This window comes from Lytechinus variegatus, chromosome 1 (genome assembly GCF_018143015.1).
Source record: "Lytechinus variegatus isolate NC3 chromosome 1, Lvar_3.0, whole genome shotgun sequence".
Taxonomy (NCBI): Eukaryota; Metazoa; Echinodermata; class Echinoidea; order Temnopleuroida; family Toxopneustidae; genus Lytechinus; species Lytechinus variegatus.
Genome location: NC_054740.1, coordinates 30,233,595 through 30,260,675, shown reverse-complemented (window position 1 = coordinate 30,260,675; position 27,081 = coordinate 30,233,595). Strand labels below are relative to the sequence as shown.

The following is a 27,081-nucleotide window of genomic DNA, read 5'->3' as shown; positions in this document are numbered from 1 at the left end:
GGGTTCCACTCAACTCCTAGTAGCAAATCAATAAAGTAATGATGAACCACACGTTATCTGCGTAACTTTGTTTATTTTATTTATATATATATATATTCAAATGCATATATATATATATATAATTATATATACATGTACATATATTTTAAAAATATTGATCTGTTCCCCCTCGGATCGAACCACTGATCTGAATATTATCTGTTTGATATATTATATATCTGCTAATAAACCTTCAGATCAGTGGGGACGAGGAGCCCCCCCCCCCCCCGCATTTCCGAATTGTAACAAAGATCTTGTGACAGAGAAATAGGGATAGACCATAGAGATATATGGGATAGACAGAGTTTGAGAACACTAAAAATGTCTGACTGACGTCATTTCTTTGCCCACAATGCATCCGTACATGCATCAAGCTAGGCTAGGCGTTCACGAGATCGAGAAGACGCGACGGCAATCAGCTTACCTTTAAACTGTACAGTGTCGATCTGCGCCATGTTATCACGGATGTTAGTTGGGGATTTCATGTACGCACCCAAATATCATAGCGCAACTATTGCGCTTGCATTTCATAGAGATTAGTATACATCTCTAGCAATTACATCTCGCGTGTGTGCCGTACGCACGAATAAAGCAATACGCTCAGCTGTTTGTTTATTATGACGATTGACTCTAACATTTTATACTTGAAATTACCACACTTCTTTTGGTCAGATTGTTATCAATTCATTCCTGCCATTGGCTTGAATGGTGTCTGATTATTTTATGTACGGAAGGAGGTCTGATTGGATGGATTATTTTATTTCTTAACTTGGTCTCGGAGTCGGACTTTGTCGCTTGCCACCCACGGTCGGTCACGACTCCGTCGAGTCAAGTCTCGGCACCGCTCGCGTTCTGCACTGCCTTTTCTCTGCAATTGCACTTCAGAACAGCGCAGGTTGATGTTTTGAGTCAATTGACTGTAGACTTTTGTAGTGAAGAAGTTGAGGCTTAGTTGCCCTACATTCCCTACAATTACCAGAGTCTGCAGATAACAAGACAATGATGAATCTGCCTGCTGAAATCTCACAAATGGAATGACATCTTGGCTGGAATTTCTGGGCAGTTGTCCCGATCCGGTTAAAGATTCCAAATTTCATCAAACTATTAACTAAAGACTCGATTGTCTCCACTCTCCAGTTTCCCAGGCCACGCCAGTTGGACTTGGAGTTGGCCAACAAGTCAAGTCCCAAGATCGGAATCCCAAGAAGAGGCCAAGTCCAATCAAAACGTGAAGGACAACGCAAGACGACTTCCAGAGCACCAACTGCAGCAACAATACTGGAAGCTGGAAACATTTAATTGAGTTGACTGAGCTGAGTCACACAGTGTTAGCTTACCTTCAAAAGTCAAAATGGGCAGCATAAATAAAAGTGACAGGGTAAGTTGAGTATCAAAGTTGAGTGTTTTGCTTAAAATCAGTCAACTAGATGCTGTTGCTGCTTTATGTCATTCAACAGTTCAATACGACAGCATTTACGGTATGGTTCATGTAAATGAACAAAAGTTACTACCGGTACTTGTGGTAGAAGTGAAACTTTAAAAGGTTAATGGATGTTGTAATTACACAGGGGCTCGGGCAAGTTTCCCCTTCAAATGCTCAAAACAGCCCTGAAATGCAAATGCAAGTCCTGGAAAATCCCATTGCAATGTTAATACAGGGATACTCTTGGCTAAAAAACATTTAAATGAAATAAATAAATAGAATAAAATTCATAGAGGAAAATGCTGAATCAAAATTTCATCAAAATCTGATAACAAATATAGATCTAATCCATATTGTATATTGAAATAAACATTTGTCGACAAAATTGTGATCCGATCGTTGCGTTATCGGTTCATGCCCAATAGGACAACTTTGCATGAATGGCAGCTAATTTTTTTTTTGCAGGGCTGAGTTGACTTTGACCTTCTCCATTCCAGTTTCCAAAGCATGAAAACTGCATGCCACTTTTCCCAATCAAGCACACAGAGCTCAGATTCGATTTGGAGGGATTCTACATGTAGACTGGAAATCACTTCCCAGTGACTAATGATTTGATCATTGGAGCTACATGTACATGTAACCTATGCTTTTAAATGTACATGTAGATGCGATCTCCGTCACTGATTGAATGAAATGTAGAATGGTCAGATTGCTGATGTTCATCAATCTTATAAACATTCAATACATGTATGACCATATTTATCAAAATTACATGTACAAAAATCTTGACCTAAGAATGGCAGGGAAAACTTGCTGATATTTGTGTCACTTGCGGACATAACTGAACCTGAACAAAACTTTATATCAGACATCTCCAGCATTTTTTTTACTGAGTTTTTATCATCTAAAGTGGGTTTACATTTCATTTTTCATTCAATACTTGTTTCTCCATACTTTTCCCCAAGCTTGACAATGATGAACAAAATTAAAATCAAGCCTAAGCGGCAGCCATTTCATGTAAATCACAGCTCAGTGCAAAGCAAATATCGTCTCGATGGCCTTGGTGTGTGGGGGAGCGGGATGGGGTGCAATGCACTCTTCGAAGAGTTTTGGGCAAGGAAACAAGTATAAAAAGGGAAAAGATATCTTCAAATCAATTTTACTAGCGAAATTCCACATTTTCTTCATGATCAAGGTCTACTTTTATGTGCATATGATGCAGTATTTGGTACCCTGGGGTACCAAATAATAATCCGCCATTTTGTTGAATTATTTATTTTATTTTTTGCGCTGTACCCTGGGTTACCAAAAAATGTGTACAAGTATATTTTAATGTTTTGTACAGATTTTTTTTTTCTTTTTAGTGATCTTATGTAACAATTAACTATAAGCTAATCTTTTGTGTAAGTTAGCTGTCGAAAAGTATACTTAAATTCTTAAGTATAACATAATTTGTTTACTATTATTGGCATTAGATTGTATCAAAGAAAGGAAATAGGCGTTGTGATCATTGTCCCCATTCATTGTCATGATTGTCGCACTGATCGTACGACCGTGATTACCATGACAACAATGTAACTGTACACTATTACAACACGAGATGGCGCTGCACAACGCCGTACCCCGGGGTACTACGGTACCCCGTTGTACGGCGTGGTGCATCATATTACTATTTCAAAGTTCTGCACAAATCATTTTTCACTACAATTTCAAAAGTAAGTGGTGCTCACTCAAGCGGAAATATTTTTCAACATTTATATCGTCATTTGCTTAAATGAATCTGTACCAGTGGAAAAATCTTCAGGATATTTCAAATGTATAAATTTTACAGGATTTTTTTCAAAGTGTAAACTTTTTTTTTGATATGCACTGTATAGTGCTTTTTGCCTAAGGATACAAAGTTCTACATTAGCTACAAGTACATTATTATTACCCCCGCTTTAGCTCAAGCTACCATTACCGGTGCAATAGGTGGTGCTGCACCATCCCGAGTTTAGCCCAATCGACTCTCCTCGCGATTAATCTTGAGTTTCATGAAACCCCGTCTCCACTATCGCAAGAAGAGCAATTCCTGCTCGAGCGAGGCATCGATGCATTATGGTGTGACGCTGTGAATAAATAATACGAATAACACCTACGAATTAGTGTGATAATTCGTGAAATGCGTGCTATTTTGCAAACAATCCCAAGTTGACTTGGGATTGCAATCTCAAGATTAATCCTACGAACTACATGTAGCGCGATAATTGTGTCTCCATTACAAATAATCTCAAGATTGTTCAGATCGGGATATACATGTAATTTGGCGGATCAGAAATAGCATGCTAATTTGAAAACTCGGGATGGTGCAGACGGCCCTAATGAGTGTATGCAAAGAATTAATCCTGCCAGGTACCCATTCACCTCATGTGGGTCAAGTGCAGCAAAGTCTGGATAAATTTCTTGCTTAAAGACAAGTCCACCCCAACAAAAACTTGATTTGAATAAAAAGAGAAAAATTCAACAAGCACAACACTGAAAATTTCATCAAAATCGGATGTAAAATAAGAAAGTTACGGCATTTTAAATTTCGCTTATTTTCAACAAAATAGTTATATGAACGAGCCAGTTACATCCAAATGAGAGAGTTGATGACATCACTCACTATTTCTTTTGTATTTTATTATATGAAATATGAAATATTTTGATTTTCTCGTCATTGTCATGTAAAATGAAGTTTCATTCTTCCCTAAACACGTGGAATTCCATTATTTTAACATTTTGTGCTTCAAGCAAGGATGTCCTAATCATCAAATTCGTAAAAATTGAAATATTGTATAATTCAAACAATAAAAAACAAAAGAAATAGTGAGTGACATCATCGACTCTCTCATTTGGATGTAACTGGCTCGTTCATATTTCAACTATTTTGTTGAAAATAAGTGAAAATTTGAAATGTCATAACTTTCTTATTTTACATCCGATTTTGATGAAATTTTCAGCATTGTGCTTGTCTGATTTTGATTCAAATCAAGATTATTCTCAGGTAGACTTGACCTTTAAAGAAAGACATGCAGTGACTGGATTCAAACCCATGACCCTCTGTTTTGAGTTTACTTGAATTGTTTGAAAGGCAAGAGTCAGAACCACTAGACCATGACATACCCACACATGGTAGGCCCTATGTGTACCTGGAAAAGAGAACAAAAAATAGTCTTATAATGCTGTGTGTGATGAATAACTGCAAGTCCTTTTCCTTCTACCATTTTCTTTTTCATGTAAAATGACCCCAATTGGTTTGCAGAAAAGGAAGTTTAAAAAAAAACACAACAAATACATGTACTTCATACACTTCTGCATACAGGGAACACCATGACAAAATGTATTGTCTTAATATACTGTGTATTTTAGAATAGGTTTGACATAGGAGCCTGACCATGAGCTATTCTCAGATCTGATTGTTTCATTTGTTTGTCTTCTTTGACGCCACTGATGTCTCAGAGAGCACACTGTGAGATAGACGTATGGGTGTTTTCATGTGAGAGAGTTACACTGCAATTCTCTGGTACAGGTATGAAAGGTTTTCAACATACTGTGCAGGTTTTAAAAAATCAGAATATTTTTTTTTGCAGTTTTACACAAGCATGTTTGATTGTTATGGGGTTCTGAAAGCCCTTTTGAATGTCAGGAATTGCACAATTTGGGCAATTTGCAACATGCTTTTAAAACCAGTTCTACAAAATGCATTTCAGAAAGGGAGATAAATAACACATTTTACCTGTTTCGATCATCCACAACAATTTCTGTTTTCTGAGAATATGCAAAGGCCAGTAGGGCAATTCGAAGCAAAAGTGGACATTTTCCAAAAATTTATATTGGCTCTATTTCAAATCTGGGTCAAATATTTCTATCAAAACTCGTGTGGAATTTCATAAATACAAAAGGGGGAACATAATTAGCCACAATTTTTTTTTCTTGCGCATCTCCTTATAAGAGAATCCGAACCATACAAGAAATTCTATACATGGGACTACATATATTGTTTTTACTTAATTTCAATTTAACAGAAAACCATTGCTTGTTTTGTAAAATTTTCTTTTGGATAATCTGAAGGACATCATTTTACATCATATCAAACAAAAATTTTAAAATATAAGTTCATTTTATGCTGCCCGTGAGTGGATTTTTTCGTGCTCCGTAACGGGGTACTGGTTTACGTTTTAAGTCGTAATTAATGAAGTAATACACCAATTTTTTAATGTAATGCAGCGTATTAAAGCTAGAACAACATGGAATCCAATCAAATCAAAATTATGATAGCAATTCAAAATTCACAGAGTTTGGGCAATATGTTTTCTCCTCAAATATGCATGTCCATTTTGCGTCACTCCGTAACCATGATTACGAATATTCATATCTCATTAATTCAGTGGATCAAAATAATGAATTTTATTATTTTGAAAAGTGGGTTTCAGCAACTACTGTCGGGTACCATTTCTTCGCAAATAGCTATTCAAATATGGGTGATATCTTTGTTTGAATGCAAAAAAGTTGCTTCTGAATGTTACTCCGTAACCGTGGAACTGCCCAGTACAGTTGCTCAGCGGAAACTAACAAGGTTGGTTTCTGACTTTCATATTCATGAGTTGAAAATGCATACACTTGAAACATGGAGAAACTAAATAAACACAGAATACAGTACAAATGTGTGAGAAATTGTGAGATTATATAACAGTGAATTTGTATAATTTGTGAATAATTCCAGGTCCTCCACCCTTCCCCTCAAAAAACTTTTAGTCAATTATTAAATTTTAGTAAATTCTAATTTAGAAATTTACATGAATTATTGAAATAAAATGCATTGTATTTTTTATTACAAAAATGAGAGATATAATTGTAAACCATACTGTATAACTTAAAAAAAAGAAAGAAAAAAAAGACTGGATGTTAGTTTCAACCATGTACATGTCATGTCTATCTACATGTATGTAGCTGTTTATGCCAGATTGCCAGTATTGCGCAAACCCAGGTGCAGTAATGATTTTTTTTATAAAGATGAATACCAATAAACTGATTTGAGAAGAAAGTTGATCATTTGGATTGACTATATGCCCAAGTGAGTTGAGATAAGTACATACATGTACATGTATTGTTACCATGCCAACAAGCGATTTTCTCTGTCTCTAAATACTCATCTTCCCTGTCCTTAGAAGAAAGTCTCTCTTCAAATTATCTTGTTACACTATACAATCTATGTTGTATAAATATGTTGTAACAATAAAGCATGAAGGCCTACAATACAGTAGTCTCATGTGTGTATTGTACTGGATTATGTACACAGCACCCACAGAAGCATGGCCATATTTAGTGGGGAAAAAATGCTACCTCAGATTTTTCAAATTTACTTTCTTGTAACATCCACTGTATTTTTTCAAATTCCACCAAAATGTGAGGAAGATCACTATTTTTTAAATTTCTTAGTATGCCACCCCTCCCCCACAAAACATAATAACCCACCCCCATGTCCCATGAGAACATTTCTGCGGACAATTCTCCAGTGTATATTTTTACCTTGTCCTTGGCAAATGAAATATAGACATTTTTTCTCATGCAATTAATATACATTGCACATGTACATGCATTTAATAGTATTGATTGATTATTAAAACCTAGCTATTGTGGTAAACTCCAACAGGTCTGTTTTTTGATGGTGTGAAGTTTTCATTGTATGTACTGTATCAAAACTGCTAATTTGTATTTCCCAGCTCTAAGTAGTGCGAAGTGCAATACCTCATTTGAATAATTAATGATAATAAATTCTTATTATTGTTTATGGTTATCATTTACTGTTGATGCGGTACTCTATTGTTCATGTATTTTTGTGTGCTCTATAATGTGCACCAACTCTGTCCCTATAAGAGATTAAATAAAATGCAGGATGCTACACAAGCACTTGCCCAATTGCCCAGGGCAAGTAAAAGTTAGAGTTGGGCAAGTGTTTTGAAGTAAAGACCATAACTACATGTACCTGCCCGGATTGGGCAAGCAAAATTCACACAGTAGAAAGCAAAATTCTCACAGCAGAAGGACCAAAATTAGGGTCGATATGATGTATGATATTGACCCTAATTTTGGTCATGGCAGGCAAGATAAAATCACTTTGGAAAAAGAAATGCAATAACAAGGTAGATCAAAAGAGAGAAAAGGGTCAATGGTTTATAAACTGCAAAGCTTTCTTTTGAAGAGGTAAAAAAAAATTTCAAGGATTTTTTCGGGCAAGTGAAATTTTACTTCGATGTACAGTAAAAGTGATTTTTATCTTTTACACACCCCCACAAATTATAATGATGAAATTATGAAAATTGAGAATAATATAGAAGAACAATGTAATGATAAATATTAAAATACTAATGCTCAGAATGTTTGTAAGACTGCTCAGATGAGGACTCAATTTGACTATTATTCCTCAACGTTCACTGCAACCAGTTAAATATTAAATTCTTATGTTACAAAATTCTTCATTGTAATGTGTATTAGGGATAATGATTTTCCTATATAATTAATTTTTGTTAATATTTTCTCTTGTTTTCCACTTGCAGATAACCCTTAGAATTATACATCCCATGAATGGGAACAACAAAGAATTCAATTTTGTGCCTGAAGACACTGCAGCAGATGTAGCACAGCATGTCTTTGACAACTGGCCACCAGGTAATATTGGGTTTGGTCACTGTTCATAAGGGTCCCTACATGTACATGACCTGTCTCAAACCTTTGTAAGGACTGCTATTCATAAGGACCACTTTCACATGTAGACTAATGGAGCATTGCAAGAAACTTGCGATCAAGTCTATTTTCATTCCCAAATGAAGCACATGCCGTGCAATTAATTGGAAAGTTGCGATTGATTGCTAATCTGCTCCATGAAACAAGGAGTGTAATCTGATTTGCTAAAGTTAAAAGTGATCAATCAACTGTAAAATTGCAACAGAATATTTGCGATTGGTCGCAAATATTTTCTTGCAACACCCCCTAAGACACTGTTCTCACTACCTTCCTAAAACTATGTAATTTCATACTGGAAACTAGTTTAGTGGAAACTAGTTTCACGTGTAATGAGAATGGTCGAAGCGATCGTCCAAACCGATTCATTAAACCACCTCGCGATGTACATACATGTAGTTGTCAAGATTGCTTTGCCTAGTTAAACTGGTTTTAGCATGAGGACACAACCATTCTTCAGCAAGCGATCTTCGTACATCTTGAGTGCGCCACTACACACGACAGGTGTGGAATGCCTACGCTGTGGTTTCGAATTTCGCGCAAAACTTGTCACCCCACTGAGAGCGTTTCCACAGCATTGAGATGGCTTTACATGAAGTGATTTTGAAAACCACTTTCGTGTGATCAAATGTTTACGCTGGTAAAGTGATCTTCCAAAATGGTTTCCTGAACCGGTTTCCAGTAAACTAGTTTTAGAAAGCGTAATGAAAACGGTGTCTAATATTGGTAAGGATCCTTATTCATTCATACTGTAAGGACCACTTTGCATATTACATGTAGGATTTTCATTTGTTACAGACTGATTCTTTTGGACCTTCACCCTGACACAAAGTTTATTGTAAAATTAGCAACAACAAAAATATTGACAAAGGTTTGTGAAAAAGTTATCAGAATTTTAATTATTTCATTTCCAAGAAAATTGAAAATGTTTTTTGATCTTCAGTATATCATTATCAATCCACAATCATTTCACGCTTGCTTAAAGGAAAATACAAAAATAAGTCATGATTCATGAACCATGATTAAAAAATGAAATTTATGCATTTTATATTACATAACATATGGGGCAGCTGCTTGTTTATGACGTCACAAATAAAAATTTTTGAAGTTCTATAAATAACTTTCTGAATCTTCAATGAGTTTTCCTCAAACCTTCACCAATATTTTTGATATTTTTTTCTGCTATTTTTATAAAAAACTTTTCGTCAGGGTAAACTTCCCCTTTAAAAGATAAACCTGATGATTAAACATTGATGGGTACAATCAGTGTTAATCCCCTCCTTATAATCAATGATCCCATATTTTACAATTTAAGAGGTATATGATTTCACTTGTTTACAATACTCACATACCGAAATTGATGAAAAAAACAAAAACAAAAATATTTTTTTTAGCTTAGCAAGCAGAGTAAGACAAGATTTTAAAACAATATTCGGTAAAGATATTGGGTATTTTGCAAAGAAAGAGAGAGCCCAGAAATTAATTGGTACTTTTAAAAAATTACAAGAATTCAAGTAGGGATTCCTCTAAGGTTGAAGTGTGAAAGCAGACGATTTACAAAAAACTTTTGAAGTGGGGCAAGATGAATGTACCTAGGAATGCAAAACTTTTCAAGTTTTTTTTTTTTACAGCATGCTATTGCTCAAAACAAGATGTTTTTTTTAAAAACTATACCTCAATTAGGGAGACATGCGAATGCATGAAGCTGTTGGATATTTTGAGACCTGAGCAAGATCTCAAGATATACAGTTACTTGTATTTTCTTGGTACTTGATACACCTGTCCAAGTAACTGCCTGGTATCTCCAATAAGATTTAGACTGCGTTTATGTGATTTCAAACCGGAATCATGATTTAAAACACAAACATGAATCACAATACCACAGAATCAATGTTTAGACGGCCTTCATTCCAATGTTGTTTCTCCTAGGATTGGGCCAATCCAGTGCACATCACTAGTGTGCAGTTTGACAGAGGAAGTATAGGTCAACTTTTACGCACGTGTTTCGGCTCTCGAAAAATCAATCTTTTGCTCCCAGAATTCAGTCTATTACCTCATTTTGTTTACTTCTATTCATTTTGTCGGTTTATCAAAATAGTGTTCGGAAGTGAATTTCAGCGTACATGTAGATCCAATTTAATATTGACACTGTTAACTCAACAATATCTGAGATCATTGTCTGTCCAGTTTTTAATTGTTCATTTTATACTAGAACTTAAATTTGAAGACATGACCAAAAGAATGAAAAGCAGTGGATGATGCAATGACCAACAGAGAACTTGAACATGACAAGAAATGAGATCTGAGCATAGTGCGCGCCTTGAGCTTGGCAAGAGTCAAACCGAAAGTAGCCCGACACAGTGGAGTCATAGAATCACGATTCAAATCACGATTGCGTTTATATGACCTTTTTCGTTCGTGATTCTACAGAAACGTCTTTCCAAGTGCCCTTTTTTCCGTGTTTCATGTTTGTGATATGAAAGACGTTTAATTTCACTTTTGACTTAACGCAATCTGATTCTGCAGAATCATAATTCTACATGTAGGATGAAAAAGTGGCGCATTTAACGCACCCTTAGTACATGTATATTGTATGGCTTTCAACCCAGTAAATAAGATTGCATTGATCGATCTGATAATATAACGTTAGAAAAAATCTTGGGATCAGCAGGATTTGAACCTCACATCTTGCGACTCTACCACTAGGCCATCAAAAGATTTAGTACTCGGTATGGCTTAATCTGATGCCCACATAGGTTCATACATGTACATGTACTGCATTACAGAGTACTGTATGAACAGTATGATCATTGATGAGAATATCAGTGGACATTGGACAATATATTTTTTTATATTATTTTGGTATTGGTATTGCCACATTGTTTCTTCATGTAATGTACTGTGTTAAGACTAAACATTGTTTATTCAAAGATCAAGGTAAGTTTTTTTAGAGCAACGGAAGGCCATTAAACGAACAAGTCCCTTAGAATTGGGTAATATTTGTTTCAAGAAGTGATGAAAATTTACTACATGTACAATGTATGTATAATATTTTTTTTTTTTTTTTTGGGGGGGGGATTTTATTGTTGAACCTAAAAGTGAACATTGACATGGTACGCTGACAGTCTACAATGTTGTTGTTTCATTTGCCTCAGACAATACAACACAAGATAACACATGTACATTGTCTAAATCTGATAAAGTTTCATGCAGTGTATACTTGCAATGTCTGATACAGGATTTTTATATCATTTTCATTAATGAAGAATTAATGGATATCTGTCCACAAAAGCAGACATTCATCTTTGAGCGAACATGCCATAATTTTTTACTATCAAAGGAGAACTTTATACTGGTGTGTTTTATACAATTTGATTTTTTTCATTGAAAACTTAAATCATTAATTCAAAATTCAAAATTATCATTTGTACACTAATTTGTATGATCAGTTGAAGTAAATGTGATCAGTACTTAGATTAAAAAAAGACTTGTTTTATTTTACATGCAGTAGAAAAAATGTGTGTAATTTTCTGTTTGATAATACCCTCTGGGTTTTTATTTTTATTTTTTTGTTCATGGGACTCTTGCTATCACACTATTTCACACATAATTTTGCTGAATTATTAACTTTAAATCTCGTTGGGAAAAAGTTACCACATTTTTGTGATTTCACCCAAATAGGTGTAAAGCCTCCTACATTAATAGTTAAAGATATGATTAAATAAGAAAACAATATTGACTCAGAATAATGCCTGTTATAAATCATAAATGCATCTTTTATTTAGTGGTTGAGAAAAAAAGAGTAAAATAATCATCAGAATCTTCAAATTGGCATTGCAATGGATTCTAAAAATAACTTTTTTCACACATATGCAGATTTTTTTTTAATAGCCCAACATAGATTTTTGAATTAAAAATGTAAGAATACGAATGGTGCTACATGTACATGTACTTTGAAGCATAATTATGTTGATCTAATGGGGCAACACATGCATGTACTGTGGTATCAGAGGGTATTTCACGGAGTTACATGTAGGAATGTATATTAAAGTTCATGTATAAATGTAGTCATATGCTCTCCACTCCACGAACACTAGTGTATTTGATATGTACAGTAGTGCCAAATGATGAATTTGTGTAACAGGTTAAATCCTAATGTATCAGTAGATGAATGCCACTTTTTGTCAATATGTGTTTTTAATTACATCTAAATGTCAATCCATATGTACAGTAATCCAAAGGTAAATCCAAATGTTAATCCATATATCATCCAAATGTTAACAATTATTTCTTGAGTCTGTGAGAATGAAATATGTCTTTTTACTCTTCTACAGATTGGGAGAATCACAGAGTGCGGTCAGCCCATATACTACGATTGATATACCAGGGAAGATTTATTCATGGAAATGTATCATTAGGAGGTGAGTACATGTAGTTAGAGACGGAGAAAAAAACCAATATTTCCCTTTTCCTGGTAAAATTCTGTATCGTTATTAAAGCCAAAAATAGTGCATGCATTTTATAATTGTTTCTACATATAAATGTATTCATAAACTTGCAGGAACAGGAAGTACTGTTAACCGAGAATTATCAATTTTCCTTGTTTATTTACACGTCATAAAGTAAACAAAAACTTGGCTCGGGCTGATTTTAAAATTTTTGACAATTTTCACAATATGCAGTTGTCATACAAATCAATTGAACAGTAAAATTAAATGTGACATCTTGAAAATAAATATGTATTTAGTTTTGCAAAATAGATGGCTTATTTTAGTTTAAGTGAAAAGCGTTTTTTATTTCCTTATTTTTACTTCCATTTTGTCTTTTTTCTTCTCAAAGCTTTACAGTTGCCTCTTGGTAAGACGACAGCAATGCATATAATGGCACGAGAAACCCTACCAGAACCCAACTCACAAGGTTTGATATTCTCACTCATTAAATAAAGCAAATTAAAGATACATTTCAAATATGATTCAAGATCCTGAAAATCAAGGAAATTTCTTCTGAAAGTAGGGTTGTGTTTAAGTGAAGGGTTTGTTTTGGGACATAACAATAGTATTTTATGTTTGATTTCTTATCAGGAGGGTGTTTCATAAAGCTGTTTGTAAGTTAAGAGCAACTTTAAGAACGACTGGTGATCCTTTCTTGTGGTAAATAGTATACACCAAAACTCATTGGCGATGGTTTAGCGCGTAAGAAAGGATCACCAGTCGTTCTTAAAGTCGCTCTTAACTTAAGAACAGCTTTATGAAACACCCACCAGGTACTTGAACCATATATCTACTTGAAACTTGTTACTGTTGATGAATGCCAATGGTTTTGGTGTGTACAATTGAAGCATTTAGGCACTGCATTTGCAAAATAGAGTGAAATGAGGTGAAAAGTGCTGTTACAGTAGTATTTACTTCTATCCTTTTAAAAATGCTGTCACTGCTCAGCCATTTTAAAAGGAGTGATTATCCCAATTTCCAACATTAAATATTCTTATAGCATGTACATGTAGTACATGTTATCTGACAATTCTTGGCATCCCAAAATGTACAATACATTTTACCCTTATAATAAAAACTAAACGTCTGTCTATTATATTGTACAAAGGATAGAAAAATACTGAACATGCAATATTGGGTTCAGGAGACAGAATCTAAGAGTGTGTACATTATACCATTGTATTAAAGATGCAATGCTCAAATCATGAGCATTTACATTTGTTAGTTATAAACCACATATATGAGTTAAATACAGTATAATGAAAATTGGTTCTTGTCAATGGGCAAGCAAATCACATTTTAGCAAGATAATAATGTGCTTATCTAATAGACAAGTATGCATTGCACATTGTTTTTAATAGAGACATACACTACACCACACTTCTACCCCTTTGCTAATTAATTGAATGCGCTTTTTGCGGTATATCCAAAAAGCAATCATGTACCTTGTTTTCTTTGTGCTACAAAAAACCTTTTAGAAATTGTACTAATCATGCTGTAGGCTGCTTGATCAGGGCCATTTTGTCAGATACAGTACATGTACATTTTAGATTTTTTTTTTAATGTAGAAAACTTGAGAATGAACAGTATGCATGATGTTTTGTTGAATTTAAATTTTAAGATCGATCTTCGTCCAGCTTTAATCTTTGGTTGTTTTTGATGATAATGAAAAGAACTTGAGTTAAGATCAGGGTGATCTTTTCATAAAGTGGACTACTATGGTATTCCGAACCCCGTCGAAACAGCTTTGACATTTCATTGGTTTACTAGGTGACCGGTAATATGACCAGGGGCATGACTCATGTATATTCATTAGGAAGACGTTCTTCATGAATATATAATTCAGCTCAGATGTGAAGAGGCCCTGGCTCGCGCCAGGTCTAATTCGCTTTGCGAATTAGGAAATCCCTTGCTCCGCTCGGGAAGCAGCCGCCAGGGCCTTGACAAGAGGCTATGGCAGCGGCAGCGTCAACAGCAAATCTTAAACAAAGGTTAAGTTTTTTTTAAATGACACCATAACTTGTCTTGTGGACCTAGTTTATGAAACTTAGACATTAAAGGGGAATCCAACCCAAATAAAAACTTGTTTTTATAAGGAAAAGAAAAATAGACAAGTTGATAGGTGAAAGTTTGAACAATATTGGACAAGCAAAAAGAAAGATATGAATTTTTAAAAGTTGTAAATATTGGTAATCACTATACCCATGGAGATTTCAAATTGGCCGCATATGGGATGTCATAGTGATGTAAGGCAAGGACTACTCTTCCATGTACTCCAATACATATTATGGCTAAAATGTCATTTTTCCCAAAAGTTTTATTTCAAATTATATTTTTCTTTCATGAGGACATAAAACAATATACTACATGGGTTATATTCAGATTACTGCCCCAGGGGAATGGGTACTTAGGAGAAAACCACAAATCCCTGATAATAAAGTACATGGCCTATGGGAAAGTTGTCCTTGCCCCTTGTCATAATTTACTTACCCAGTTGCCAATTTGAAATCTACATAGTATTAGTGATCTCAATTTTAAAGCAGCCATAACTTTCTTATTGCTTGTCCAATTTCTTTCAAACTTTCACCATTCTGTTTAATTTATTTTTCTCCTTCCCAACACAACATTTTATGGCCAAGGCTGGATTCCCCTTTAAGTAATCAAGTATCAATGAATATCCTGTGTGAGTTTCAGGTCACATGACCAAGATCAAAGGTCATTTACATGTAGGGTCAATGAATTTTGGTCATGTTGGGGGGTATTTGTTGAATTGGTATAATAACTTAGAAAGTTTATGGATCTAGTTCATGAAACATAGACATAAGGGTAATAAGTATAAATGATTGTTTTGCACACATCTTAGTTCACTCGATCATGGTCAAAGGTCATTTTTGGTCAATGGACATAGTATTTTATTATCATATCAATGTTTTCTTTTGTGAATAATTATTCAATAGCTATTTTCAAAGTCAGCACTGTTGCTATATCGAATCATGTGATGCAGGCGAGCTGCCAGAGGCATTCCACTTATTTTTTTAATATTTTTTTATAGAAATGTTGACATCTAGTGGAATTTGGACAGTTTGGTACTTGTAAAGTTTTTAAAGGGGAAGTTCACCTTGAAAATAAGTTGGTCCTAATAAAAGCAGAAATATAAGAGAAAAGTATTGGTGAAGGTTTGATGAAAATCTGACGAAGAATAACAGTTATTAATTTTTATAGTTTCCATTTTATGACATTACAGTTGAACAGCTTCTCCATACATTTTCAACAAACAAACACAGTAAAAGAATGACAGGTATTTTATTTGTGGGTGGTAATCCTCAGACATATCATATACCCTTCTGTAAGAAAAATATTTTTATTCATATTGGGAGCTGCTCGCATATATGACATCACAAACTTTGCCTGAAATATTCAGCCACATAGGTATGTAACTTCTATATGGACCATTACCGGGGTATTCTTATTCTAGTCTGAATAAGATTTGATTGCCAGACTGTGTAAAAGGTTGACATCATAAACTCAATCATTTCAGATATTGTTACATAAAATACTGACGTGACATCTACCATTAGGTTACATGTGTTTATTTGCATAATCCTGTGAGTGCAGAACAACACCTACCAGTAGGCCTACTTCCTTTAAAATTTGAATAACACTGGATACGGGGGGCACTCTCCACCTGACCTGCTACCCACCCATGTCCAATTACCCCAGAAATGCATCCTAGATGGTGTTATCTACATGATCTGAATAAATCTACTCAAATAAATGTATCTCTTTATTTTCATCCTTTACAGGACAGAGAAACCGAGGAAAAACAGAGGAGAGTAATTGTTGTGTGATTCTCTGAAAGAAACTACTTGGAAAAAAACGTGATAACGTTCACAAACTGAACTTTCTATGAAGATCCTGATACCATCCATTTATTGTTGGACCTCGTTCTAACTCATTCTCAGAGTCGATTTTGAAACGTTGAACAATCATTCCTACATGCCCAAACAAGAAGTATCATCAGTGTATCATCTCAACATGGAATCTTGTGCATGCTTCGTTCGCATAGTTTATATATTTTTTGATTTGTATGCAAGGGCTGTTGGCCCTCAGGAAATGGTCACAAGTCGTATTCAGACATTGATTCGGTAGACAGACATGCCTGCGTTTCTAGTGCTATGTGAAACCTTATGTGTGTGTTGATTAAATGATTCAATGATACTGTCCATTCGGAGACAGAATAACCAGTATCTGTATACCACATGAAAATTCCTTCCGGTTGTGAGTAAATTTTATGGGTTTTTTTTGTGTGTGTAAATTTCCCAATAAAATAATAACATTTTTGTAATGTGTACACTAACCCTACTATAAGAAAGAAAAACATTAATGGGAGTTTTGCATGTCTAGATTAGATTACTTCAATTTATTGTAGCTTATAAGTAGAACCATATTAATTTAAAAAAATTAAAAGTATGAATGTGTTAAGGGAGACTAATTTTATATCTCTTTGCTTGTAATACCATCTATATAGGTAATTGGCTCTCGATGAAAATACATGTACAATTGTACATACATGTACAGTTGTGCTCAGAAGTAAGTGAACCCCATCACAAAATGCACTCTGTCATGCTAAATATTGAATGTAGACAACAACACTAAAAATTTTGGTGAGCCCAGAGATACAAACTTCATTGAATGAAATATTTTATCACCTGACTTTGCAATCAAATATCTAAAACATGACAAAACTTAGAACACTTTGAATTCATTCAATTTCTAGGGGGTTCACTAACCTTTGTGCACCCCTGTATACATTTCACATGTAGTTTATTTTCATTCAAAGAAGAGAAATCAATTTCAATTCTCCAGAAAACATTGTACATTTGAGTGTAAGAAGAGACCCAAGTTGAGTAAAGTTTATTTCAAGTGAATTACAGAAAGCTAAATGATTCTTGTGTATGTTCAACAAGGATTCAGGTCAGTTTATCATCCATTTTTCCTAGATGGATTTCCAGGATCTCTCTTCTTCACATCCATTATTGAATTTGATGTCTGAAAATAATGAAGATAATAATAATAATAATATAGGATTTGTATAGCACAGGTTAGCACACCGTGTTAGGAGCTCAAGGCGCTCCTATATTACCCTGGCTAAACTTGTCTAACTATTCTAGTGCTCATATCTTTTTGAGGAATTACTTCCAGTTAGTACTCATTTACCTCACTTGGGTTGAGTGCAGATTAATATGAGTCAATTTCTTGCTGAAAGAAAACATGCCATGACTGGGAATTGAACCCATGTCCCTCAGATTGAAAGACAAAAATTGGAAATTGTTACAACAGGCAAGCTTACATACTGTAGTCTCATTGGATGAAATTTGAAATACATGTATGTGTCAAGTGCCAATCCTAATGAAGAACAGGTAAAAGTAATATGTTGCATGCCAAATCCAAATTGGCTTCTCAAATTGTTTATGCGTCCATTCAAATCCGGATTTAAAAAATCTGTGGAAAATATTAAAAGTTTTGCTAATTATTAATCAGGCTGCCAGGTAATTACATATTAATGTCCTTCCCACCCCCTTCATAAAAAAAATAGGTTTCTCGAAATACTGAGAATGAGATACTCCACACATTTTGTTCACTCTACATGTACTTTTTTTTCCTGTACTGAACCTAGAATTTTTTTTTCACAATATTGCTATTCACTCTATACATGCTATATTTTAGAAATTTGTGAAGGCTCATTTTTTACCAATGAAGAATGACTTAGAATACAGGGAAAATAGTGCCTTTAATCATCTATCACTCATGCATGTATGATTGATGTATCATGCACTTAAGGAGGAAATTCATCATGTTTGTTTATTGAAAATTGGAACACAGCCATGATTCTAATCTGAAAAAATGTTAATATATGTTGAATGGATGAGTGAAGGGAGTCTGGAACACCCATGCACTATTTATCAATTTTCAAATGCATTTTGGCACAAAAATATCTAGAACACTATTGGGAGGTACATGTATGTGCAGTAACTAAACAACAAATAATAATGTTAATAATAGGAAGTCATTGTTTTCAAACAGAATGCAGTTACTACATTTATTGTTTTCTTTTAATTGAAATTCCTGTGCGTGTATTATTGGTCAAGTCATTTAGAATTGATTTGACGAGCAATTTAAAGGGGTACTAAAGGCAGAAATTAATGTGATTCGAACAGATGAAGTAAAATCACACAAAAAAAAATCATCAGAATAGTGGGCAAAAGTTTGCATTGTTTTGATGAAACAGTTCTGTGCATGTCTTCACGAGCATGGAATGCTCCAGCCGAAGATATCATATCCCACTTTTGTATTTTATTATATTTATCAAATTTTGTCCTCCAAGAATAAAAACAGATTTGGATCGACTCTTGAATTATTTTGTGAGATAATCATTGTTGCAACTATTTTGTTACAAGCAAGACATATCATATACACATGTATGAACAATAATTAATATGATTGTATGTAATGATGTTAGAAAAAGGAAAGTAGGGTAATTACATCATCAGCTCACGTATTGTATATTCATGAAAGCATTCATGTAACAATTCATACAAGCACATTTTTAAGAAATGAATTTTACAGAGCAATTTTCAAATTTGCATGAATTATAATAACAGAAAAAATCAACCTGATTATGACTTCAAGGAATAACATGAAGATACTTCAGACGAACTTAATTGCAACCACGAGGTCTGTTTACATTGCAAATGAATTTCAAACAGGAAAAAATATATTTTTTTTAATTCTCATAATAGACTGAATACATTAATGTGGATTCGAAGAATACATACACACTTCTAAAAAGAGATTGCATTTCATAGTCTATATAGCTTGGAACATAATTGTTGGTAAATAATTAAGAACATTAAGCATAAAAAAAATACTGTTACAGTATACTTTCTATGGTTTTGGGTGGATTATTGAAAAATGCAATGGTGGGTAAAAGTAAAAAAAAACAATGTTTAAAACGTTGGTATCCCTGCCTTAGAAAAGTCTAAATCGTATTTAAATCAATATAAGAATTATGCCTTTGTCCACTTTATACTGCATCTTGAAGTGGTTCAAAACACTTATAGTAGGAAAAAATATGTTTGATAACTGCATGATGTAATAATAACCTTCACTGAAGAATTATGATAATGTTCACATTGGGCTGTTTCCATGGCAATGAAGGATTTTGGATGGAGCTTGATTTTGTTGACAATCAACTATTTCAATCTCCTGGATACTAATGAATTTAATGATGCATCTACAAACTAATAAACTGATTTTGTTTCAATTTATGGGATTTTTTTTCATATGGTTTCTTCTTTGTTTAGGTCAAATAAAAAAAATAGCATACAACATTAGAAAGTTTATAGAGTAAGCAGCATGGGGAGGGGAAGGGATGAGAAACAACAAAGTACACATTAATTTTTATCGATTTTTTTCTCACTATTTTATCCACATCATTATATAGGCATACATGAATATTTATAGTGCAAAATTGGTTAGCACAAGAATTTTTTAAAATCCATTTTAAATTGTAATTTTTTTATTGTTGTACTTCCTCTTAAATAGTGATTAACTGTAATTTTCATATTGAGTTATTAATGCAACCATATTCGGGCGAGTCAGGGTACAAAATAAATGTGTCTGGATTGCATATCATAATTCTCTTGTCTTATGAAAGGTATTTGGTTGTGTGTTGTTAAAGATAGGTAACCTTTAGTGGTCGAGTTTCTGCAAAAAGGTCGCAACTGCTAAGTGTTTCTGATGATGCTTAGTGCATTACAGATCTTGAAAGAACCTAATTCCTGCTAATATTTAACCAAATGAATAGAAATGAGTGGTTCTTTTTTTTTTTTATAAAACCCTGAATTTAATATTCTTCATCCTGAAGAATTATCTTCACAAGTAAGAAGTATATGTCCTTATTAAAGGAACATTTTCTTTGCAGAAGTAGAATGATCTTTTAAAAGTAAAATCTCCTTGATTTTTTATTTGTTTGTAAGGAATACATTGCCCTGTAGGTATTTAAAGATGATAAAAGTCCAAAGGTTTTTTTTTCTTTCCTGCGTACCACGGTGTGCCAGGTATTATGACACAATCCACAAGTCGATACAATGTACACTGCCAAGTGCTATCAACCTCTGAGTTGGAGTGATTGAAGGAGCATTTCTTTTTAAATGAGTGATTTTTAATTTTGTTGGTTTGATTAAAAGCAATGATTTGATGTTGTAAATTTCTTTGTAAATGTGGCAAGCTGGAGACTGTGTGTGTAAATTAAGAATGACAAGACTCTGTATAAAACATGTACATGATTTAGATAAGAATTGATAAAAATGACTTTAACAAATGCAATTTATATTATGTGAGCATGATGTTTGTCTGTATACACCATATATATATATACTAACACAGATAGATATATTTAAATAGAATTAGAAGAACAAACAGTATATTTAATGTATACTACACAAACACATTTTATAGTTTATACAGAATAATAAGAAATATTGCTGAATATTTCAAGAATTTGGAATGAAATGTTTGAGAGATAAAAACAGGAAAACAAAGTTTACTTCTTTTGTTTATTTTTCCTCGTCATTTCCCGTTTCCAATTTTGATTTTAATCTTGTAAAATTATATGATAATATATATGTGTGTGGTATAATACAGATTGCATGAATAGAATATCAATACTGTGTTCATTAACATCCATACTATGTTTATAATTAGTGATTTCTTTATTCATGTTCTTGCATAAATCAACATAATTATAGAGAGTTTACATGTACAATTATGTATAGATTTTTTTTCTCATTTGCATCTAATTCATATTTGTTTATTTTGCTTGGAATATACTTATTGAACCATCTCATAGAAGTAATCTTTTTTTAAAGAAAAAGAAAATTGTTACATTGGCCATGTTATGTAGCACAAATTACTAGGTAATTATTCAGTGTGTTTGTAAAAATATCACCAAATGTACAACATACCAATTATATGCCCATTTCTTACTTGTAAATAACACACTTTTTCCTTTCATGTTTTGTTTATTTTTCATTCTCTAGTTCAATGTGAAACAGGAAAAAAAATCTCACACTTGTGCCTACTCCCTCATACTAAAAAAAAGCAAAATATTATTGTTACCTTATGATAGAATGAAGTTTTATATGCTTATGAGTATTTCAATAGTGTTCATTTTATGATAACATTGTGTTTTAAGTGTCAGAATTCATGGAAAGTTGCAAAAAATGACATTTGGAAAGTGATTTTGAGATGTTGGATTTTAACTGATGATGGGTCGGATGGCCAAAGACCACCACAACCCACGCAAGGTATTTTAATATATATCGTTTTGATTTCAGAGAGAAGATCCATCACAAAGCTTCCATGACAACTTAAATGTTTTTTTTTCAATAGAATTTCTAACTATCAATAATATTTCAAACATGGGATGTTTTCATGAGATGGCCCCTGACCATTACAAATTTGAGAAATTGGTCTATGAAAGTCATATGAATTCCTGGTTTTTGCTCTTATGTTGGAAATGTTATAATTTGAACACAGGTGGGCAAAATATTTTTTTTTTCTTGACTGTTCTATATGAAACCATTTCATTTTCTACCAAAGTTTTCACATATTTACATATGTAATTTGTATTTTGATAGACACACAACACTGTCTGTGTACCTGTTATATGATTGAGAGGTTAATCTGATTGGTTGTAGATTCCTAATACACAGTCAAGAAACAAAATGATAAACAAAACAATAGCCTTGTATTTTGGTAGAGATATCACAGCAGACTGACTGCATCATGGGATAATACAACTTACATTCCTATTCAATTTAATAGTGCCACATTTTTATCTCGGTGTACGGTAATCACAGTAGTCTAAACCAAGATCATTGTATTGAGGAAAAATCTCATTCTATTTTTCTTTATAGTGGGAAGAATCCTTGCTTTTCCACAACTTTTTCATATGGTCTTCAGGTTCTACCAATATGGAACATTTCACACTATCAAAAAAAAAAATTCTTTCTGTCATTAAAACCAAAGAAGCATAAAATAAATATATTTAAATGTGTATAGTCTTACAGGACTGATTGGTCCCCATTAATATTCAGATTCAATTGTGGGGAACACTCTGTGAACTAAAAGTAAATTTAGCATATAGTAATGTATTATCCCAGCCATAACCAACTTATATCTAATTCTAATATATATTAGGAAATTGGAATTTGAATATTCATAAATATTTGTAAATACATACATGATATAGCTGTGTGAATCTAATTCTGTATGTAAAAAAAAAAAATCAGAAAACCAGTCAGTGCAAATTAATGCCTTTCCATTGTAATTGATATGGTACTTTCTCAACTGTCTATACGAGTAGTGAGATGTTAACATGACAAATGACTGCATACAGATTAGATGTGGATCAAGAGCTAGATGCTTCCATGGTGCAAACGTGTCTGAAAATATTGTCAAGGGGGAAAAACGGTCATCGCTCATTTTACGGGGTGCACAATGAAGGCATACTGTCTGGTGCACCATCACATTTTCCAATTTTACAGGGTGCACAGTGAAGGCATACTACGTCTGGTGCACCATCACATTTTCCGATTTTACGGGGTGCACCCGCACCTTCTGCCCCCTTGGATCTGCCCCAGTACATAGATACCATGTATAAGCCAGTTCACGGTTAGCTTATGATCAACTTTTCTCAAATGACCTTTTTCATTAGGATAAGCACTATCATTTTCAAATTTAGATGTTGTGTAAGCATTACCGGTAGAGTATTCAAATTCTAAGAACAAAAGGCATTGTATAGACCAGGTGACTAGAATAGTACATCAGGGATAAAGTTTGAAAATCTGTTTTATTGTCTGCCTTTGGCACAGTTGACTATTGTTTAGGCTACTGTCAAATACCAGTGATTATGAAGGCTCTATTTATTACTCTTCAGTGATAAAATGAATATTTTGAAAGGAATACATGAATAATCATCAAATCACAAATGCCTATGTCAGTGAATTTGAAAGCCACCTTCATGGATTATCTCAAATGACCTTTTTCTGCTCATGCGCAGTTTACAACTGTGAATAGGCTTATTAGTAAGACAGATATTGATTTGGGGGGGGGGGGTATAAAAAATGGATACGGTCAGTAATTCCCTTCATTGAAGAGTTTATCAATGAGTAAAGGAATCTTGTTTTCTTGATTTCAATTAAGAATAACTGATTAACAGAATTGAAAAGAGATAAAACTATTCATGGACAAGGTAAACAGAACCATGTGTACTAGATTGAGAGTAGGATATGATAAATACGAAAACATAGTATTTGATGGAAAATATTGGTATCTGAATAAGAATAATCCTGTAAGTGTTAGAGAATGGAAATAACTGATTTATGCTTTGTACAATAGTATGCACTTTAAGAATCTGTATTTCTGTTAGATAATACATAATGTCATGAATGTCTAATCCACATATACAGAAGAAGTTGAAGGTCAAAAAGATTGTAAACTGGATATATTTTCACTCTTAAATAAAGATGATTATAAAAATCGTTTGAACTTTCAAGACTGTTATGGTGCTTATCTACGCAAAATGCAAGATGGGAATTCAAGTGAGGAAAGTTATGATCAGGCACTTGACATTCCTCAACATCATTCTCTTACATTCTTCCGAGGCATTTTGCACATCCATTTATGCATTTGTAAATTGGTTCATATGAGGCATGATACAGTGCTATTATGAAATGTCTCCAGATGAAAAGTCAATTATTTTTTCTTGAACACAAGTGAATGGTATTTTCGGCATAATAAGTCTCAGAGTACTGTTCTCTTTTCAAGACATTTGTAATGACTCTCCACAATCTTGATATAGGTCTCGCTGTACGGTTTCATTTCATCACCAAGTGTGAATAATGCCTCAGCTCCAATTAGTGAGCATGAGAAATACCCACACATCTCGAATGTTACATTTCAAATTTACCTCAAAATCACTGTGTTTAAGCTTTTCAGAATCTTAATTTGTTATCAGTTACAGTCTATGGTTTAATGACATGTAAGTGTATGAATTGTGGTGGCAAAATGCAGCAAGGCTTTACAATTTGATTTTAATTGGACTTTGTTTCCTTCCCAGTTCACTGTATTTGCTTAAATGACATTTGCTTTGCATTTCACATTTTGCCGGAAAACGAGCAATGGTTTACACTGTATAGCTCAACTAAGATAAGATTTTGATTGAGGATTATAATAGACATTATGTACATGCAATTTGTATTGCAAGTGAATATAAATAAATAAATTTTTAGTAAGATTGGTAAATATCCGAGCTTAAGTTTGAAATTTATAAAATTATTTAATGATTATATAATCTTTAGTTTGAAAACTCAAGGTGAATAAACTTTTTATGAAATATGTAGGGAATTATGTGTAAAATATGATGTTCAAAAGTATATATTTTTGCTTCATTCCTCTGAATTCTATCTTAATCTCTCTTTTTCTCTTTCTCTCACCTTCTCCTTTCTCTCTTTTGCCACTTTCCCCACACTCTCTCCATCTGCCCTTCTTTTATTTTCCCTCTCATAAATAAATTAACTCGCTTCATTACTGTTTTTTTCTTTGAATTTACTTGAATTTGAAACATTTTAAGACTGGCTAGAATTCAGATTAAAATAAAAATGTTTTAAATACTGCATGATGTTGATTCACCATGCTCTTCTCAATACATTGACCAATTCACAGTGTATGTAGTGTGTTAAAGTATAGTTGATGATTGAATGTGAATATTTAAAATTAGTTGTACCTGATATTTTTGTAATAGTTCATAATCATTTTGTTATTGAAGATTTTGTTTACCATGCAAATAGTACAAGGGTCTTTTTATTCTGCACCTTGGTTGTAAATGATTATCATCAAATACGGCAATAAAGACAGAATGATTGCTGTATTAACCAATACTTGTGTACTCTGGCTTGTTTCTTTCACTTGTAAGTTTTCACATGAAATGATGAATAGCTTGTGTAGGGGTAAGACCAAGAAGGGGGGGGGGGGGTTATAAACCAGGTTACTTACAGGGGAAGTTCATTCTGAAAAAAAGTTTGTTGTAGAAATAGCAGAAAAATGATAAAAAACATTGGTTAAGTTTTGAGGAAAATCCATTTGTTATTAGAATTTTAAGTTTTGGATTTGTGACGTCATAAACGAGCCGCTGTCCAACATGTTATGTAATATAAAATGCTTGAATTCCAAGTTTTAATGGTTCATAATGACTTCTTTTTTTATACTTTTTTATCAGATGCATTTAATTTAAATTTTATACAATATATATATATTTTTATTTTCAACATCATTTGTCTGACGTGGAAGTTATTCAGGACATTTGAATGCTTTTCAAAATCAAGTATGGATCCTCAATTCATGCTTCTGATTGGTTGAAAAGCAAGATGCAATTGATTTCTGAAGTTGTGTTTGATTGTATCTTTATATATGAAACAGACCCCAGTACTTACCAGACATAAAACAATTTGTACATGCGAACATTGCAGTTCATTCATTAAGAAGAACTTGCTTGAAGATATTGTATTATTTTACTAACATGTTCATGAATATATAGACCACTTGAGGTCTTTCTTTGGCCTTACACTAACTTCCCTTTGTGTCTGCCTACTCCTTTTCTTTCATCCCCTTCATTAACCTGATTGGTCATCTCTTCTCACTAATGCCCCTTTTGTCTCCTTGTTTCCAGTGTTGCTGTTGAATGTCTGTGGTCTATATTATGGTTGTTCCACTTTATATGTTTGCCATTTTGCCTCCGAAGAAGATTCTGATAGGATCGAAAGCTTAGGCCCCTTTTGACTCTCGAATATATAAAGTAGATAAGAAAGTTGGATCCTTTCATATATTGTTCATGTTTTGCGTTGAGAAAATTAGCATAAAGATAGTTTTGTCCTAGACAATTTTATTTTTATTTATTTAATCATTTTTAGAATTTACTCATTTACTGTTATGATGATAATAATAATAATTATTATTATATTTATTATAATTATTACTTTCATCATCATTACCATTATTATGTTAATATTTTAATTGGGGATATATGTGACTATGTTAACTTCTGATGTGTTTATTTGTTGCTTAATTAGCTTTAAAAATACCAGACCTAATCTTAAGGTCTGGCATTTTTAAGCTAAGCAAGAAATAAACATCAATGTGAAATAAACTACAAGAATGTGTTTATCATAGACACAGGTCAACAATTCTTCGGTTTACACCAATACTTACCTCTGTTCTTTTCTCCAACCTATACACCGAACAATA

The 27,081-nt window shown here is 33.3% G+C and overlaps 1 protein-coding gene across 1 annotated transcript; it reads left to right on the top strand.

The window, feature by feature from the left end:
- The first annotated feature begins 963 nt into the window (after nt 1–963).
- On the top strand, nt 964–25,716 carry LOC121410928 (ubiquitin-like protein 3). Its single transcript, XM_041603325.1, has 5 exons — nt 964–1,417; nt 8,041–8,152; nt 12,559–12,645; nt 13,064–13,141; nt 16,518–25,716. Exons 1-5 carry the CDS (start codon nt 1,391–1,393, stop codon nt 16,568–16,570), a joined length of 357 nt encoding a protein of 118 aa, XP_041459259.1. The 5' UTR covers nt 964–1,390; the 3' UTR covers nt 16,571–25,716.
- Nucleotides 25,717–27,081: the final 1,365 nt, after the last annotated feature.

Bases quoted from the DNA above. Each gene is read 5' to 3' on its own strand.
- LOC121410928 (XM_041603325.1), top strand. From the start codon at position 1,391: ATGGGCAGCATAAATAAAAGTGACAGG. The intron at 1,418-8,040 runs GTAAGTTGAGTA...TTCCACTTGCAG, and splicing joins GCATAAATAAAAGTGACAGG to ATAACCCTTAGAATTATACA. The intron at 8,153-12,558 runs GTAATATTGGGT...ACTCTTCTACAG, and splicing joins CTTTGACAACTGGCCACCAG to ATTGGGAGAATCACAGAGTG.